We start from the raw sequence: 17,352 nt of genomic DNA on the forward strand, positions 1-17,352 counted from the left end.
AGTGTATGTGCTTATATGCATATATGTGTTCTTGTGGGAGCAGGCAGGACAAAGTAAGATTTGAAAAAATGAGAATGAAAGGGAGAGATCTTATTAATATGGGTCTCCTTGTTCTTCTGAAGCTTAGATCACACAGTAAAGTCTAATGCAAAACATTCCTACCCAATTGAGTTGACATTATAACGTTGGTTTACACAGCCAAATTCCCATTGGCTTCATGGATTAATGACAGTCTGCAGATATGCCACCTGCACATGTATCAGTGTAACGCCTAGGCCAGCTTTGAGACACTTGACGAGCTGGAAAAAGAAAAAAAAAACAAGGAGGGGAAAAAGGAACTTTGATCCACTTGAAAGTGTAGTCTATCAGGACTAATGCTGGGTTGATAATGCATACAGCGGCCGTCTATCTGCCAACCAAAGCAGAGCATTTGAAGTAATCTGATAAAGCCCGGGGAAGACTGACTGACAATGCACTCTCCTCTGTCGATGAGGAACGTAATCCTATTTTCTGCTGTTTCACTGTCATGTGCTCTTCCACCTATCTGATCGTCTTATAATTGACAAGAGCAGCGTCTTAACCTCCAGGCTGTAAACGGAGGAACTATAAAGCAGCAACCATGGACAAGGAGTTTGGGCTTAGATACACACATATGTAAGGTAACCATGTCATAATGCATGCAAACATTAAAATAGTACGCATTGGCTTAAATATCTACAGTGTATTGTAACATTGTGATCACTCTTTGCACTGTGGAGATAACAAACATGAGTTTTCTGCTGGAGTCCAATGAGTACAAAGAAATAAAAGCTTCAGCAGACTTGTAAACAGCTCAACCAAATCTTAATCAGCAAAGAAATCATTTGGAGGGCTAAATGAATAAAGCCATTAAATGTTGCAGAACAAATAACCTAATATGAAAGACTGAGACTCGGAACCAGCATTTTGCCTGGGCCCTAGCAACCAACCATTTGTGTGAGTTATTTGTGGAAATAATTAAAATTCAAATGTGTTTAAAGGGGGCTTTCTAAATCTGGCAGAGCTGGTGTTATGCTGCTGGATTTGACACCCCACCCTGTAACTTTGGACAGGATGGTCATAATCTCACCAAATCACACTTCCCCTTTATTTTAAGCAGACAAAAACATTTTACTCTGGGCTATTCAGGTGGAAAAGAATCAGAAATTGGGTTTAATGTCAACAAGGAATGGGTTTGGTGTAAATTGTGCACATAAACACAAACACACCAGCAAACAGGTCACCTGATGGTCGGGGGCTCTGGTGCTTCCTTTGCCTAGTCTTGCGTGCCAGTGTTTACCTACTTAAAGAAAGAAAGAAAGACAGACCCTGGCTGCAGTAAATCATTCACAGTCCGTCCCTCCCAGAACACCAGGGAGGGACTTTAGGTGGAGTATCCCACTTCATTGATTTTAATTCCATTAATACCTTATGACCGGCTGCTTGGCTGGCTCTCCCAGGCCAGTGCCCATGTACGCCTGTCTCCATCGTGGATTTGATTGGACTTCCTTATCGGCTGGCAGCAGGCAGGAAAAGGCCCCGGAGGCGGCCAAAGATCCACCGCCCTGGCAGCCAGGCTGCATGTTTGAAACAACAAGCTGCAGATCAAACATGATTAGTGGGGGCTGTAAACCCTACCACCACACCGATAATGCAGTGGTAGAATGTAATTAATATACTCAAGAGAGAAATATCCTTATTTTTGCTCTGTATTCACCACTTACTATACTCTTAACATATTCACACATGATGTTGTTTTATGATATGATGCAGTACTGTACCACTAATCCATCCAGTATTTTACAAATGTTCTAAAAGTCTCCATACATTTATAGACCATATCAACAGTATGCTTGTATGTGTATTACAGTAGGTAGAGAAAAAAACAGAATGATGTTCAACTTACTTTTTATGATAATTATACTTATCTTGTTCTACCTTTTATTTAATACTGTTTTATTTTTGTTTAAGTATGTAAATACCTCTCTGTGGGACAAATAAAGGATTTCTCATGTTTTTATCTATTTTATAATAACATAATATTGTTAAAAAGGCATAATCAGTTGCTTTTGATCATTAAGATTAAGACAGAAAATTAAATGTAGCTAATAGTGGTCCTGTACTTCGACTTGAGTGACGTTTTGAATCCAGCACTTTTACTTGTATTGGAGTATTTAAATTCCATAGTATTCCTACTTTTACTTCAGATAAGTTCTGTGTGTGTGTGTGTGTGTGTGTGTGTGTGTGTGTGTGTGTGTGTGTGGGGGGGGGGGGGGGTGAGGGAGGTGTACTCCATACTTTACTGGCAGCTGGTGCAGGCAGATCCACTTCACTCACAGCATTCAGCAGCTGCATATGAATGAATGTACTCACTCCCTCCATTACATATTTTTGCAGTAATGCATTTCCAACACTCAGACCCCTCCAGCAGCAGGAGCAGCAGCAGCAGCAGCAACCAAACGCAGCCACTCAGCATTGCTGCTTAATGCATTGCGCGCCATGTGTCTGCCATTTTAAACTTTGCATTAATGTGTGTTTTTTTTTTTTGTGGGTCACATCCAGCCTTAGAGTCAGTGAGAAAGCCTTGCCCTCGATGTTGCCTAGTTTTGTGGTTGCGTGGAAACTAAACGACTGCACTCAAAGAGAGCGAGCCCTGAACTGTAGGAGCATTTCCAGTGGCGCGTGGTGGCTGCCCACAAGAGCGGCTCTCTGCACAAGTTTAACGAGGACCTGATGGAGGAGAAGCGAGATATTGACCGAACCGCCTTCCGGGGATTTCTCTGATCCGACGGCGCATTTCACCCTCTGACACTTGCTGAGAAACACACCATGGGAAGGAGAGCGAAAGCAGCAAAGACGTGAGTGTGTGTTTGTGCTGTTGATCCTATTTGTGATATCGCATGCCTTTACGCATTTGCTTCACCTAAGAACTAGCGTCTGTTTTCTAGTTTTACGGGTTTAGACATGTGACTGGTGAAGACAATACTGGATGGAGCTGGCTAAAACAGGATGAAAGACAAACTTAACAAGGGTATCAGTTCCCACAAGGCATCTCCTTTTATCTCCTGTCTTTTGAGTTCATTTTCCACCAGATGCTTATTTTTAATGACTATATTTTACATTTTTGTTCATGCGCTGATACTTGTTGCACTTTATTTATGCATCCTGAATATCCCTATTGTGTTGTGATTAATGGAAAGTAATCACAACTCCAATACTAACGCTTGGTATTTAAGATTTTAATCTGGATGTGATATTTAAACATAAAACAATGGCGAGATCAAACCCCTATGAATCTCTAACATACTGTACACGAAAGGCCATTACACAAACTGCCCTGCTGTACCAGAAGTAGGCTTATGCTCCTGGCCTCGAAACGAATTATTTTATGTGGTAAAATGGAGTGTTATGGTGTAGTTGAAATCTGCCAAAGCAGTGTTGTGCCTTAAGGAAAAGCAAGAAAAGCGCATCCAAATTGGCATTAAGTCAGGGATTGGCAGTAGAAAGAGCTAAAAGCAGTGAGATATGATTGCAGTTGCAATAAAATTGTGTGTTTCAATTTATTGTAAGTGTTCCACATTGCCCTGTTTCCCTTTCTGTCATCTACACACCCCATTGATAACTAGAAACCAGCATCTTATTTGCCATTCATGCAGCTGTGATGTGATTCCACGAGGAGGTCAGATTCATACATGAAAAAAAAAACTACGCCACAAAACATATTCCCTAGTACATTTGTGTTGCATTTAAATTCTTCCCAAGTTTATGTCTGGCTTACCAAATGACTGCTCCTCGTATAATTGGGGCCAGAAAGGTGCAGCACTGGCAGCAGGGAATTTATGAAGTGTGAGATTGACCTTTTGGCCGTGAGAGCGCTGTATTTATTGTTTAAATTAAGAGCATGAAAGGTTATTTATCACATCAGTAATGACTTAAGGTTCACTGATGAAGACCTCTTCAGATTTAGAGGCCAAGGGGTTTATTGAATTTACTTGTGTGTGGTTATCTCATGCACTATATTTTCCTTTCTCTACCCTTTGTTCTTTCGCTGCCAGCTGTCTTTATCAGCTGTCCCTGTGAATGACTAACATTTGCCCCTTTTCCCGATGTCTCATTAGTGTCACGCACTGTTCTCTGCGTTGTTATTGTGCTGTTACCCCCTCTCCTTAAATCCTCTTGATATCATTCTTTCTCTCACAACCCTGTGCTGCTGTGTCCAATTTCCCTCTGTGCCCACATGCTTTCTCCTCCTCCGTCACCAGCCTTCTGCTCCTGCTCCCCCATTATCTCAGCAAAATACCAGGCTGGCATGCTGTGTGACGGGAAAAGTGCAGCCTTTACAGGAACATAACGATACCATTTAGTTCAGGCAAGACTTTTATGTCCTTTGCTGGTATTTTACATCCTAATGCACCATGCTGACATAAAGCGTGGAAGGAAATCTTTTGGAAGTTGCTTTTCTTAATGAAGATGGATAACCATCTCATGCTAAACTACCCCAGTTAAGATATCTAAATAGCCGAGGCTTTTTCTGTGCTTTGCTCCGGTGCATCAGCCTCTATCTCGCCTCATTATTAGGTTTGTCTAGCAGGCATTTCTAAAACCTGCGTGACACAATGAGTGTTATTAGCTGTGTCTCGTCGACAAGGCATCTGTCCCCTTAACACACACATACACAACAGCATTGCCACTACACACTGTCCTCTACCCCCTAACGTTATGTGATACTTTGAGGTACTTGGAGATCGATTTCATTTTTTAATCTTGGTAAGTGGATCTTGCCCAGTCTCCAGCCATTTTGAAGAAATTAAGAAGTCCGGTTGAACTCTATGGTCCATCTTTTTGTCTTTTTAGAAAAGACAGGCCATGACATTGTCTGTTTTGTTGGCCTTGGTGGCGTTTATGGCATTAGCATTTGCCCCGACAAAAGGATTGGATGGCCAACACTGATGCTACATTGACTTAAGGAGTTTTTCCTTAAGAGGATTAGTAACAGGATAGGAGGTCACCCTGATCAGGTATTAATGAAGTGTGTTAGGGTGGGTAGATCTGCTATTTTCAAAGGCTTACATACAAAATATAAAGTGTAATTTACGGGACACACAGACAAGCTTTTACTTCTGTGTTACTTGCACTTCTGACCAAATGATCCATGTACTAGCGACCGCACAGCTTGACAGATAATCTAGAACATCTTTAATGGTCACTTGAAATAAAATGATTGCATCTGAATGGCTGCTGTAGTTGTGAAAATAACTGGATACATGTGAAGTTACTTCATGAAAAAAGTAGTTGGTTTTATGTTTTGTTTGGAACATTTGTTCTTCATGGTGTCACATCACTATTTTGATGACAATCTCTGTGTACTGAAATAGCCCAGCGCTGCAGGGATGGCAATTATAAATGAAGCACAGTGACACCAAAGGATCTTCTAGCTTGTTTATTTAGTTGGTATGAAGGGAATGTTTGATCCTTAGACTTTACTGGGAAATATATCAGAAGTTCAGTTGTATCTGGCCATCATGCTGGAATCATCAATCCCGTTGCCTTCTCGCTGCAATTAGATCAGTTTCAGTAGACTACCCCCTGTGTTCTGTTATATATCACCATGGACTCTGAAACCATTGTTGATCACCCATGTTTTGCTTGAGAAAACTGTTTGACAGAACAATCTGCCCTGTTGTTCATTTTAGAGGCTAGCCCTCCCAACACTGCTAATGTGACTCTTTGTTGTTTTTATGCAACAGGCTCAACAGCTTTTGGGGAGGTTGATGAGGACTTCACCTCCTGCGCCCAGGTGGTCTTTCCTGGAGCATGCCCGTACCCCACAATGTCCCTAATTGCAGACTGGTTACTGCGCCACTCAGTGGTAATGTGTTTGCTGCTGCACAGCCTAGTGCTTATGACCTTTTGCTTCCACCATGCTGCCACCAGTTGCTCCAAGAGCTGTTATTGCTCTGAAAGCGATACCGGGGGTAAGACGGTCCGCTGCAGCAATATGCAGCTCACAGAGATCCCCCAGGATATCCCAAATGACACGCAACGCGTCTACCTGGACTTCAACCTTTTCACTACAGTCCCAACTAATGCTTTTGCAGGTTTGCCCAACTTAGTTGAACTGGATCTATCACACAATGAATTGAGCCTGTTAGAACCAGGGGCATTCCGAGGACTTGGCCCCTCACTACAGTTCCTAGACATTTCTTCTAACAAGTTAGTGAAATTTATCCCAGAGGCCTTTGATGGCCTGCGGTCTCGCGCCAACCTAACAAACAATCCGTGGCATTGTGACTGCAACTTGCAGATGGCTTTGCCCCGTGTGGACCTGGAGCCTGTATCGCTGGCGGGAATCGTTTGCAAGACTTCAGATCCGGAGGAAACGGGAGTTCAAGGACTTGCCTTCCTGCTGACACCAGACATAGACCTATGTGTGGTGATGAAGAGGACTACAGATGTGGCCATGCTGGTGGTCATGTTTGGCTGGTTCACCATGGTAATCTCTTACCTGGTGTACTATGTCAGGGCTAATCAGGAGGACGCCCGCAGACACCTGGAGTATCTCAAGTCGTTGCCAGGCATACAGGGCAAGTCAGAGGAGTCTTCCACCATTAGTACTGTGGTATAGGGCAGATGAAGCTATACCTGGGACCTGAAGTGGTAACCAACACTAAAACCGGATGAAGCTACAACTACACGGTCTTCATCGGTCTCAGATGGTTTTACTCAGCTGTTGTCACTAAGCCAAGGTGGGCAACAAGACATGTGCATCTGCACAAGAAAAACAGGCCGATGCAACCTAGCCAGATGAATAATTCATCTTCCAGTGACCCATTAGGAGTTTCTGCTGGCTGAGTTGATGGTCTGGTCCGTGCACTAAGGGAGTTAAAGCAACGGTGAACTCCAAATATGGGATACAAATGGGATTTATCCAATGGTGCATACACCTAGATGCACCTCCCCTACACACTGACAATATGAAGCAAACATCATTATGAACGATGGGAAACGGTAACACTACAATGAGGAAATCCACGTACAACTGTTTTCCGTTACAGCCCTTATGGTGTTCACCAGTATATTCTAAGTAAAATTATGTTTTCCAATTAAATCGTTGTTTTTTGGGTTTCTCTTAATGAACTTAGTCAACTGTTTCATGAAAAGATACATACAGTTATTGAGAATGTGATTCACTTTTTAGCAAATGCATATTTAGCTCACTTAGCTGATGAATCAGATTGCTGTGTGATGAAGGACTCATTGGTTATTCTGATGTTTTTGGCAGTAGCTACTGTACTAGAGCTCCATACTGATGAGAACCGCAGACCTCCAAGTTGCCTTTGTATGTTAACAGTGTTTGACAGGAAACTCCTACTAGCTCACCCTAACCTCCAATTACACCCCCTAAATTATCTATCCAAACACAGCAGTACTTTAAACTGCGTATCAAAAGTGCATTTATCAAATGCCGGTATGAAAAATGTCGTTTTTTGCGGAGGTAACGAACGTCACCTGTCACGACCGTCACCTGGGACTGATTCGATTTGAGTCCTGTTAGCTGATACCAGAAACACACAGCAGCTCCGGAATTACTCCTCAGCATAATATGCTAATCTTTAGTCACAAGCCAATAGCCCTGCATGCAATATCATGTAATTGTCAGATAAGGTTGATGTGAGAAGCAGAGAATTCGAGGTTACTGCAGTTCAGCTGTCATCAAATAGAAAGAGAGATGGAGAGAAACAGGGACACATTTTTTCACATTCTGGTTTAAAAAGCCCTTCAGCAAACACTCTCACTCCTTCATCCAGAGCTGTTAAGTTAACACAGAGGAACCCTTCATTATCCTACCTTGTTATATAGACAGATTCTCTACTTATGCACTGATTTTCATTCTCTATCAGGCCTTTAATAAGCATGCCGTTGGGAGCTTCATTGTCTGATGCAGTCACTCCAAATAACATTTATGAAGCCATGACCTGTGGGTCCTTTTTATAAGACCTGTAAGGGATGTAAATCTCCTATTTCAGCAGACAGAGTAAGATGCATTTGTGTCTCTTCCAACAAACTCGTCGATATAAAACTGAGACCTCAAAAAGGGAAATGTTATTAGGAGGAGGTGTAATTTAATCCACATGAGACCGTGCACTAAGATTTACTCTCGTCGGTTCCACAGAACAAGGTCAGAATAACCCTGTGCATGCTTCAATAATGAAATGTCTTGTTTGAGATGTGGGAAATGGTTTGTCAACAAGGATTTCCCTGTCAGACACAAGCATGCCTTTAGAGCAAGTGCAGGAGTGATACATTATTTATGATAGCCACAAAAACACTTGAGAGCAAGTCAGGGATTGACCCATCATCTTGTGTGACCCAGTTCTTGAGGAGAAAAAAGGGAGTGCCAAAGGGGATGAGCTGCCCCCCTCTCTGCTGCTTGGCATACCCTTGCTTGGGTAAAACACTTTCCAAATGTCCTTGGGCTGATCGGGGAGAGTCAAGAGCACTCACAGTGGCATCCCAAAGTCAGCTCCACCTCATCCTTAAATCCCCTTTCCTCCCAAAGGTAGCACTCTGTTTTCAAAAGACAGGTTTCAGATCTTGGAAATATTCTTATTAACATATTAGCAACCGCAGGGGGTTGGTTACCATGAGGACATTTTATTTTGTTAGCTTAACATGTGCTATGAGGCAGATTCTTCTAGCCAGGTTAGGCTTTTTCCAGTCTTTATGCTAAGCTAAGCTAACAAGCTAATAGCTGTAGCTTCTTTTAGCATAAAGACATGAAAGTGGTATCAATCTTTTTACAAAATCCCAGAATGTTAGACAATTTATTTTAAATAAAAGAACTCTGTTATTTTCTCAACAGTGTTTATGTTAGACATGTTGTGTTTGCCATCTGTTCACCTTGTTGTGCTTGACAGCGCCATAGTTTCTATTAACAGGCTGAGTTTGTTTGACAATGATATTGATCTTGACAGAGGTAATCTTAAGGAAGCCCAGGTACAGCCTCCCATGACGGGCAGGAGGTTCAACAGTACTGAAAAATAGATGGTAAGCCTCTCTTTGACATTTCCTCACACACACACACACACACACACACACACACACACACACACACACACACACACACACACACACACACACACACACACACACACACACACACACACACACACACACACACACACACACACACAGCACTCTTTCCTCTGATATCAGACTCTCATGGTGGCTTTGAAACCAGCCACTGTAAAGGGAAGCTCACTACAAGACAAGATAAACACAGAACTAGGAACAGACATGGCTGACTGTAGTCTGTCCAGGTAATGTAGGTGAGTGCCCACATTCTTTTGTTTGCCTGTATGTACGACAGGTGTGTGTGCATGGCGGGAGTGAGGGTTTGTGTAATGTAACACCGCTGTTCCCCAGCACACATAAATGTCACTGAGGTTAATTTAAATTTCAGACGAGCTCAGTTTGCCCCGCCCGCTCCCTTAGACACGTTACACTGGTGTGAGCATTACAACTGCTGGGTAATGGGACACAAAGTGGGGGATAAGGTGACGCATCCAATCCCACAGAGCGCAGCCCTGTTTGGGGTTGGGTTGCAGGTGAAAATGTTTCCAGGCTTTGAGATCACATGGGGTCTCCCAGTGAGGGCCTCAGTCAGCACCTGATTTCCTCCTTCAGCCAAAAAAGGTAAGCGACACCCAAGACGCAGCATCTGAGAAGAGTGACAAGGACATCCTTGTCAATATTTTGTAAAGGTGTCCTTTTTCTGATGCCCTTGGATAGGGATGATACGCAGTCGAAACGGCATGAAGAAAAGGTCCTGACTTCATTAAGTGCAACACAGCTCCCCCTGTTGTGGAGTTTGTGAATGTGAAGACATCAAATGTATTTGTCGTTCTTTTTTTTACATTAAGATGAACATTTATTAGTCAAATCATCCTAAAGACCTCACTTAAACAACAGTAAATACTAATGTTTCTCAATAATAGTATTAAGCCACTGGTGGGCCCAAAGGACATCTGCTTTAGGCCCTTATTGAGGCCCCAACACACATGATCCACCAATACTTCCTGCTCCATTTTGCTCTAAACTAGTTGGTTTTGATTAAACTCAAGATTGTTAAAGTGGAAACATACTTTTTAAAATTCTCCCCCCTAGTTTTTCCAAGGGTTATATCGTTCTGTTGATCGCTACTGTCCAAAACAACAAACGACTTTATCAATTCCAAAGAACTAGTATCCCTAATCTAAATTCTTATGATGAATTAGTTAGTCAGTTAGTCTTTGCTTTCTTTGCCCCCTTTGGCTCTATTGCTGGCTATAGTATCCACTGTTCAAATTAATCTGGTTGTTCTGCTACCTGGGAACAGCTACTGTAAGCTTTTTTCTTGGTGAAATGCTCTTTTGACAGAGAAGTAATACCTGGGGCTTTTATTGTGAAAGGAGGTTGCAGACAGAACTTGCATATTGGAAGCAAAGCTTGCCGGGGAACCAAATCGCAAATCACGTGTGTCATAAGATTCAGCAATTATCTTGTTCAATCAATTCTCACTTCCTGAAGATGAGTTGTTTTCAGAGTTAAGAATAAGCTGAACTCTACAAGTGGTTATTTATAAAGCTACATTATGTTACACATTAAATGAATATTGCCGTTGCGATTTCCATAATATTAATAGCTAAAGCACAAATGGTGAAAAAGCGGATATATTTACCGGTTTAATGAATATTACATACACAATGGCATATATGACTGTTGCACAGTACTGTATGATAAACATCTCCCTGTGGATCATAAGTCTAGATTCACAGATGTGACCTACTAACTACACAAATTTAATATAGGTCTAGATTCCAAGTTTGGATACACCCTAAGGGACGCATCATCTATTGGGAATTCTGTAAAAGCAATTTGGGATTAAAACGAAAGCATGATTCATTTCTCATCATGTGCCTCAATATATCAAATGTGGCTGATAAAGATGTCTTGTATGCAATTTATAATTGAGTCATAAATCAAGTAATTGTCATGTTCGTTGTGAAATCATTTCCTGAGAAAATTCAAACTTCTTACCTCAGAGGAAGACAGGAGTGCTCACATACTTTGGTCTTTGCTCATATACACAGCCTATGGTCATCACAAGGCATACCAACCCAATTCGGCCTTAATTCCTGTTAAAAATACATTTTCCTTGACTCTCACTCCCTGAAAAAAAAAACCACATGACACAATTGAACCAGAGCTGATTTTCAAATGAATTGAACCTGGACATACTGGTAGATCTTTGCTATCCGTCTTAGCATAGCAACACATCATGTTGTCTTGAGATCTGACAAAAAACAGTCCAGGTTACATTAACCCTTAAGTGGGAACACATAAGGTATTTCAGCACCAACACATCTTTCAGTTCTGTTCAGGCTAATACCTCTATACTTAATTATTTTAGAAGTTATTGATGTAAGTGCTAAACTATGATGGCAAATTAACACAATATATCTCTTAAAACAAACTAAATTTGATATTGGCCCATTTGTGTAAATATTAGAAGTGGTCCCAGGACGCAGGATTATCCCTAAACCTCTTAGACCGAGTCATTTTACAGCCATCGTTGTGCTCTCTAGAAAACCAGGTCCTTTCAAAGGCCTTCTGGGTAATCCAACAGGAAAGTAAAGATGTATGTCATAAAAATGTGAGATTTTAGACGTGAGGGCTCAATGTAAACCCCTTTCTGTTTTCATTTAGGCTAATCCCCTTGCCTGACATTTTATAACCCCTCTTGACCTCTCTAATCCCTTCAGATTGACTAAAATGTTCCTTCCTGCAGAAACTTAACTCCTATTAAATGAAGCATAAGGGTGCATGCTTTTTAAGGTTAAAAGGCAGGACGTGCTTGTGCAGCTTTTCCCCCGTCCAGCCTAAGGTGAGCCAGCACCTCTACAACCAAGTAGTGTTTTGAACTGGGTCATTGAAGGGTCTACAGAGCGAGGCCTCGGCAGTGAATAATGCCCTTCTTTCATGTGCAGGATTGATTGGAGATCGCACCAGTGTGGATTTCAGGGATCAGATTTGACAGCCTCACTTCACAGCCTATCAAGCATAGCCAGATGTAACAAAGCTACACTGAGTGATCAAGGGGCCTCGTGTCAGAGCATGAAGAAAACCGATCTGTTACAATAGAGGCACCGCATTGACCTATGAGGTGATTACATAACTCAGAATGGTATATCTGGTTTTACAATTTTTTAAACAAGGATTTTGTTAATAACTTCAGGTTTTACATTAAAATGAGGTTTCAGAATGTTCAAACACACCTATCCACTTTTTCAAAGAAAGTTAGATGAAAAAATGATACCCCTTTTGTGTCTCTGTGAAAATGTATGCTTGAGCCAACAGCTGGTTAGCTTAGCTTAGCATAAAGACTGAAAACAGGGGGGAATAGCTAGCCTAGCTATGTCTTAATGTAAAAGCCAGTCAACCATTGCTCTCTACATCACTAATTACCATGTGTGTGTTGTTTGTTAAATCCATAAACAGTCTTACTTTAAAACAGTAAGTATGTTTTTTGGCTGGTGGCCGTGACACACTCTCATGCTACAAATAAAATACAACCTGATATATTAATGTGGTAGAGGTACCGGGAGGCAGAGCCAAGCTAGGGTTAGGGCTACAGTATTTATGCTAAGCTTATTTAACTAACACGGTGCTGGCTTGTCTCTAATCTAAACTAAGCTGTCCTCTCCTGATGGTAGCTTCATATTCAGTGTAGCCTACAGACTTAAGAGTGCTATCAATTTTCTTAGCAAAAAAGCACTGAGACTATGTCAAACCAAACCTTTAAGGCAAGGACACACCAAAAGTGTTGTCACAAGACAGCTGTTTGATTGCTCAGTTTGATAAATATTGCCTTACCCTGCACATTTCTGATTGAAATGCTCTACAGAGTGTAACATCACAGTTGAAATATAATTTAGAAAACTCATAAATCCACCAGATGGCACTCTTGTATCTGTCAAGCCGGTTTGTTAATTTTCCCACCTGCTGTTTATTATAACTGAACACAAAGCCTAGTGGGCTCAATTCCGCTGAACCGGTAAACTCCAGTGTGGCTCAAGAACATTTTCAGGTAAAACAAATCTCAGAGTCTTCAGATTGCTGCAGCAGATGCTACATTTAAATACAGTTGTAAATGCCATATTTCTGTTTCTGATGTTGTTTCTTTACAAGCAGAAAACATACAGCTGTGTCAGTACTTAATGTAAATGTAAACCTGTTAAAATGTCCAATCTATTAATAGCAAGATGCAAGCCACGAGTGATTTGCCACAAAGGAATCACAATGACCAAAAATCACAGTGGGGTTTCCTTTGAAAAACTTCTAGATTTCATTAACACTTGTGAATTTAACATTTAAAAACTTTAAATTTCCATTTCCCTCCGTCAGTCAGGCAGTGGAAAAGCCTGTTTCCTCTACAGTTCTTTTTATTTAAGACTTTGATATAGTTTGTGCAACAGACTGGACTCATCCTCAAACTATAGGCTGTGTTACATCAATGTAAAATATGAGAAATGGAGGAATTCCCAAAAGCTCTTGAATTGTGTTACTCTGGAGGCTTTTGTAGAAAATGTAATTGCATAATAGGAAACAATTTATAGTCATCTGCAAAACTTTCACCATCTTATTTTACATTTCTTCAATTCACTTCTGGCACATATACCATATAGTCACTTTAATGTTTAATAGTTCATGTTTTATTCCTATTTGTGTATGTTATGTGAAGTCAGTTGTAGTGAATTTTGTTTGAAAAATGCCAATAAAAAACGAAACTCACCTTAATTTTGAGAGTCAAATTGTTAAATAAATCCAACAAAGAATAAATGTGTTTAAATTAAATGTCATTATTTCCAATTACCACTGTTTAGACACAGGTAAGCAATTTTGATTGAAAAGAACAATTAAATGGCTTTGAATGAAAATTGCAATTCATGAATCTCCTATGGTAATCAGATGACAAAATTATGGGAAATCCCTCTACTTCGGCCTGCTATATATATGACTTTAAGTGTACTATTAATCATGAATAGTGTTCACTTGAAGTCAATACTTAAAGACATTCCTCAACAGAGGCCATGAACATCCTGATTGGTGAGTAGTAATGAGGAAACGCTTGTAAATTCTGCTTTCTCTTCCTCTGCTGAGCAACTCCAGACACAGCACAGAGGCTCTTAAAGAAGCTTGGATTATCTCTTGACTGATAGCACTGCATCGTACATTTTAACTCATCTGGAACTGTTTTAAGAAGTAATTATTACATTTATTATAATTTTACATCTGCTCAAACTGCTACATCTGCTATGTTAAACTGCTGGAGTCACTGTTGGCTCAGGTTTCACATTACGGGGACTATTTTTGAACTCATGCAGCTATTTAGCCTGTGGGGAGACATGCCCAGTGTTGCAGCACAGAGGAGCTGCTGAGGAGAGAGACACGCTTTGTTCTGCCTCTGCCACACACACACACTCGCACACACACTGTGCTGGATGTAAGAAGGGATTGTTTTTGATGCCTGGACGGTTTTTGGTTTTTCTCCTCTCGCAGTTTTCGCCCTCCACTGCTCCATGGCCACCATCGCTCGCAGCGCACCTCTGAGACCGGAGATGAGAGCACTTGTTGAGGGAGCGCAGTTCCAGGGGATCGTGCAGAGAAGCCGCAGCTTAATAGAAAAGATCCTGCTCTCCATACCCGGCACGCACACAGACTGCATTCACATCGAGGTGAGAAACGTGCTGGTTTTTCATTGTTTAGCCTTAATATTGTTTTGCGAGGTTTTTCGGCTGTTAAATAAAGCAGTGCAGGTCGTTTTGTAAAAGGGCCTTTGTAGGTGTGCACTTTTCCCTGCTGCTAGTCTGACAGGCTGTTTATTGAGTTTATATGTTGGGCTATGCAGTAATAAATGTGCTTTATATTCAGAAGATGTATAAAGAATAAATATTTGATGATTTAACATCTGTTTGGAGTTGCATTCTGCTAAAAGGGACTAGCATTATCCTCTTAATTCTGAGGGTCTATTTTCTTGCGCGAAGCCTGACAAAACCTTCACAGTGATAAATAGCAATCAAGATACCCACTTTAGGCTTGACTTAATTACACTATTGACTACAGGATGGTGGTGTTTTTACTTCAGTATTTACATGTCCTGCCATTTAAAAATTATGCTTATTTGATATTCAGAAACACTTAAAAATATTTAAGTGTTTCTGAATATTATTTTAAGGAAATGCAAGAAAATGTTCAAGCGAAACAAAATATAAATAAAAAAGTGAGCATGAATTATTATGTTTATTAGATAGTAGTTACTTTACAAGTCAGACACTACATAAAAGGGCTATAATGCTTTATAAATATGATGCATTATGTGGAATTAACTACCAAATAAAATAGTAGAAGTTAGCTGAACCTCAACAGGTACTGATTTTCCAATCATTTGTACCATTCAGTCTGACAGGGCCATATTACATAATGAGCACTGTTGATACTTGTAATGGTTCATTTTTACGTTGATGTATTACTACTTTTAGTTAACAACATTGTCTGTGAAGTTCTGTCGCTACTGGGTATTTTTCTTGAAGTAAATAGATCTACAAATTCATATCAATGTCACGCTTGCTTCCTGTTGCATGCCACGCTGTGAATTCTGTCTAACATCTCCATGTTATCTCTCCTCACAGACACTAAAACTAAACTCTTCAGAAAATGCCCAGTTTGTGACAATGGCCTCTACCATCGGCATCCTGCCTGCTCCTGTTCTCAGAGTCGTCTCAGAAAACTTCACTTTGGTAAGCATCTATCAGAGGAACAATTCTGTGGAATAAAATGATTTACAAAAACAGAAAATGTAAACAGTTTGTTGTTATTTTTTTTCTTATAGGAAACCAGTTTGAGACACATGTCAGAGGGTCTTCAGCTGCACCGGGCCTTACTAAGCTCCATCTCTCCTCGGCTCGAAAAGAGAGACAGAGTGATCGGGCTGCAGGCTGACATCAGAGACCTCGTCAGTCAGATCAATAAGGTAGATTAATACTTTTATTCCACTGTAGCTATGGTTCATTTAGGTTTTCCCTTTCTGTAATCATGGACAATTTGCACATACTGTACATATTGTAACACTACTACAGGATATATTTGAAGTAGATTGATATATATTAGAGGGTATTCAAATGTATTGAACAAAATGCTGCTGTGACAAAAGAATTTCCCAACTCTGGATAAATAAAGTATCTATCTATCTAACCCCATGCAAATGACTACAAACACTTTATGTTCCTTATTGTGCCTTTCAGATGCGGAAAATGGCCCAAGGAGAGGTTGTGGTGCAACCCTCACCGACCCCCATGGCCTTACGTCTCCCGGGGGAATATGAAGTCCAGGTGGCGGCTCACCTGACCCTGGTGCAGCTGCAGTCCTTCGGGCAGGACGTGGTGCGCTGCCTCAGGGGTCTGGACCGGAGCAATGATGAGGAAACGGAGAGCTGACCAACATTTATACTCTAACTGCTTTTGGTTTCCAAAAAATACGTTTTATCTGCCACGTTTATTATTTATTGATGTTAAATGATTATATATTTATTTTTTAAATCTATTTATATATATTTATTCACTGAATATGTTATATTTATTTAGGGAATTAATTTATGACAAGGGTCCGTTTTGTTTTATGTAACATTCACTGAAAATTAAATCATCTTCAATTTAGTCTTGACAATAAATAACATGTATTTAAATGGTTTGAATACTATAGAGAATAAATAGCAAAACAAAACCTTTACAGCCTTTTTACTTTTTGATAACTCCTTTTGGTCAGCAGAGAAAAATATGTCATATTTTGTGTAAATTATGTTTAAATATTTTGTTTTTTACAAATCTTATTTTTTTTAACAACTGTACTGACTGTATTTCTGATAAATGAAAAAAAAGAAGTTGGTATTTGACAAATTGGTATTGTTCCTCTTTATCCATGACTAAACATTATGACACATGCTACTCATTCCTTTAGTTCCATCCAAAGTTCCAGTGGAGCTTATACTGTAACTGAAAAATGCAACTAAAAGTGAAATAGAGTCTTTGCGTCATTTTCTCTGCCAAACAGCCAGACACTTGCTTGAGGAAGTGTTGCAACAACGGATGACTGCCTGGTGACCATGAGCTCAGGAGGGTGGTACAGACCTTTGTACATAGTGTCATGTGATAGCCTCTGCCAACATATGATCATCATCATCATCATCCACATCAGAGGATAGATCCCATGTTATTTTTATACCAAAATAAAATACCG

General features: G+C 40.5%; 2 protein-coding genes across 4 annotated transcripts; both read left to right on the forward strand.

Annotated features, from left to right (window-relative positions):
• The first annotated feature begins 2,423 nt into the window (after nt 1-2,423).
• Nucleotides 2,424-7,126, forward strand: lrrc3ca (leucine rich repeat containing 3Ca). Its single transcript, XM_063893533.1, has 2 exons — nt 2,424-2,876; nt 5,766-7,126. The coding sequence occupies exon 2, from the start codon at nt 5,849-5,851 to the stop codon at nt 6,641-6,643; it is 795 nt and encodes a 264-aa protein (XP_063749603.1). The 5' UTR covers nt 2,424-2,876; nt 5,766-5,848; the 3' UTR covers nt 6,644-7,126.
• Nucleotides 7,127-12,059: 4,933 nt separating this feature from the next.
• Nucleotides 12,060-17,347, forward strand: LOC134871375 (uncharacterized). 3 transcript variants are annotated; one of them, XM_063894138.1, is made up of 5 exons: nt 12,060-12,223; nt 14,620-14,795; nt 15,750-15,857; nt 15,950-16,090; nt 16,362-17,347. In XM_063894138.1, exons 2-5 carry the CDS (start codon nt 14,640-14,642, stop codon nt 16,551-16,553), a joined length of 597 nt encoding a protein of 198 aa, XP_063750208.1. In that variant the 5' UTR covers nt 12,060-12,223; nt 14,620-14,639; the 3' UTR covers nt 16,554-17,347. The 3 variants fall into 3 exon arrangements, with proteins under 3 accessions (XP_063750208.1, XP_063750206.1, XP_063750207.1); XM_063894136.1 differs by lacking the exon at nt 12,060-12,223 and adding an exon at nt 14,109-14,166; XM_063894137.1 differs by lacking the exon at nt 12,060-12,223 and adding an exon at nt 14,217-14,322.
• The last annotated feature ends 5 nt before the right edge of the window (nt 17,348-17,352 follow it).

Source organism: Eleginops maclovinus, chromosome 10 (genome assembly GCF_036324505.1).
Source record: "Eleginops maclovinus isolate JMC-PN-2008 ecotype Puerto Natales chromosome 10, JC_Emac_rtc_rv5, whole genome shotgun sequence".
Lineage (NCBI taxonomy): Eukaryota > Metazoa > Chordata > Actinopteri > Perciformes > Eleginopidae > Eleginops > Eleginops maclovinus.

Bases quoted from the DNA above. Each gene is read 5' to 3' on its own strand.
- lrrc3ca (XM_063893533.1), top strand. From the start codon at position 5,849: ATGTCCCTAATTGCAGACTGGTTACTGCGCCACTCAGTGGTAATGTGT.
- LOC134871375 (XM_063894136.1), top strand. The intron at 14,796-15,749 runs GTGAGAAACGTG...CTCTCCTCACAG, and splicing joins CAGACTGCATTCACATCGAG to ACACTAAAACTAAACTCTTC. The intron at 15,858-15,949 runs GTAAGCATCTAT...TTTTTCTTATAG, and splicing joins TCTCAGAAAACTTCACTTTG to GAAACCAGTTTGAGACACAT.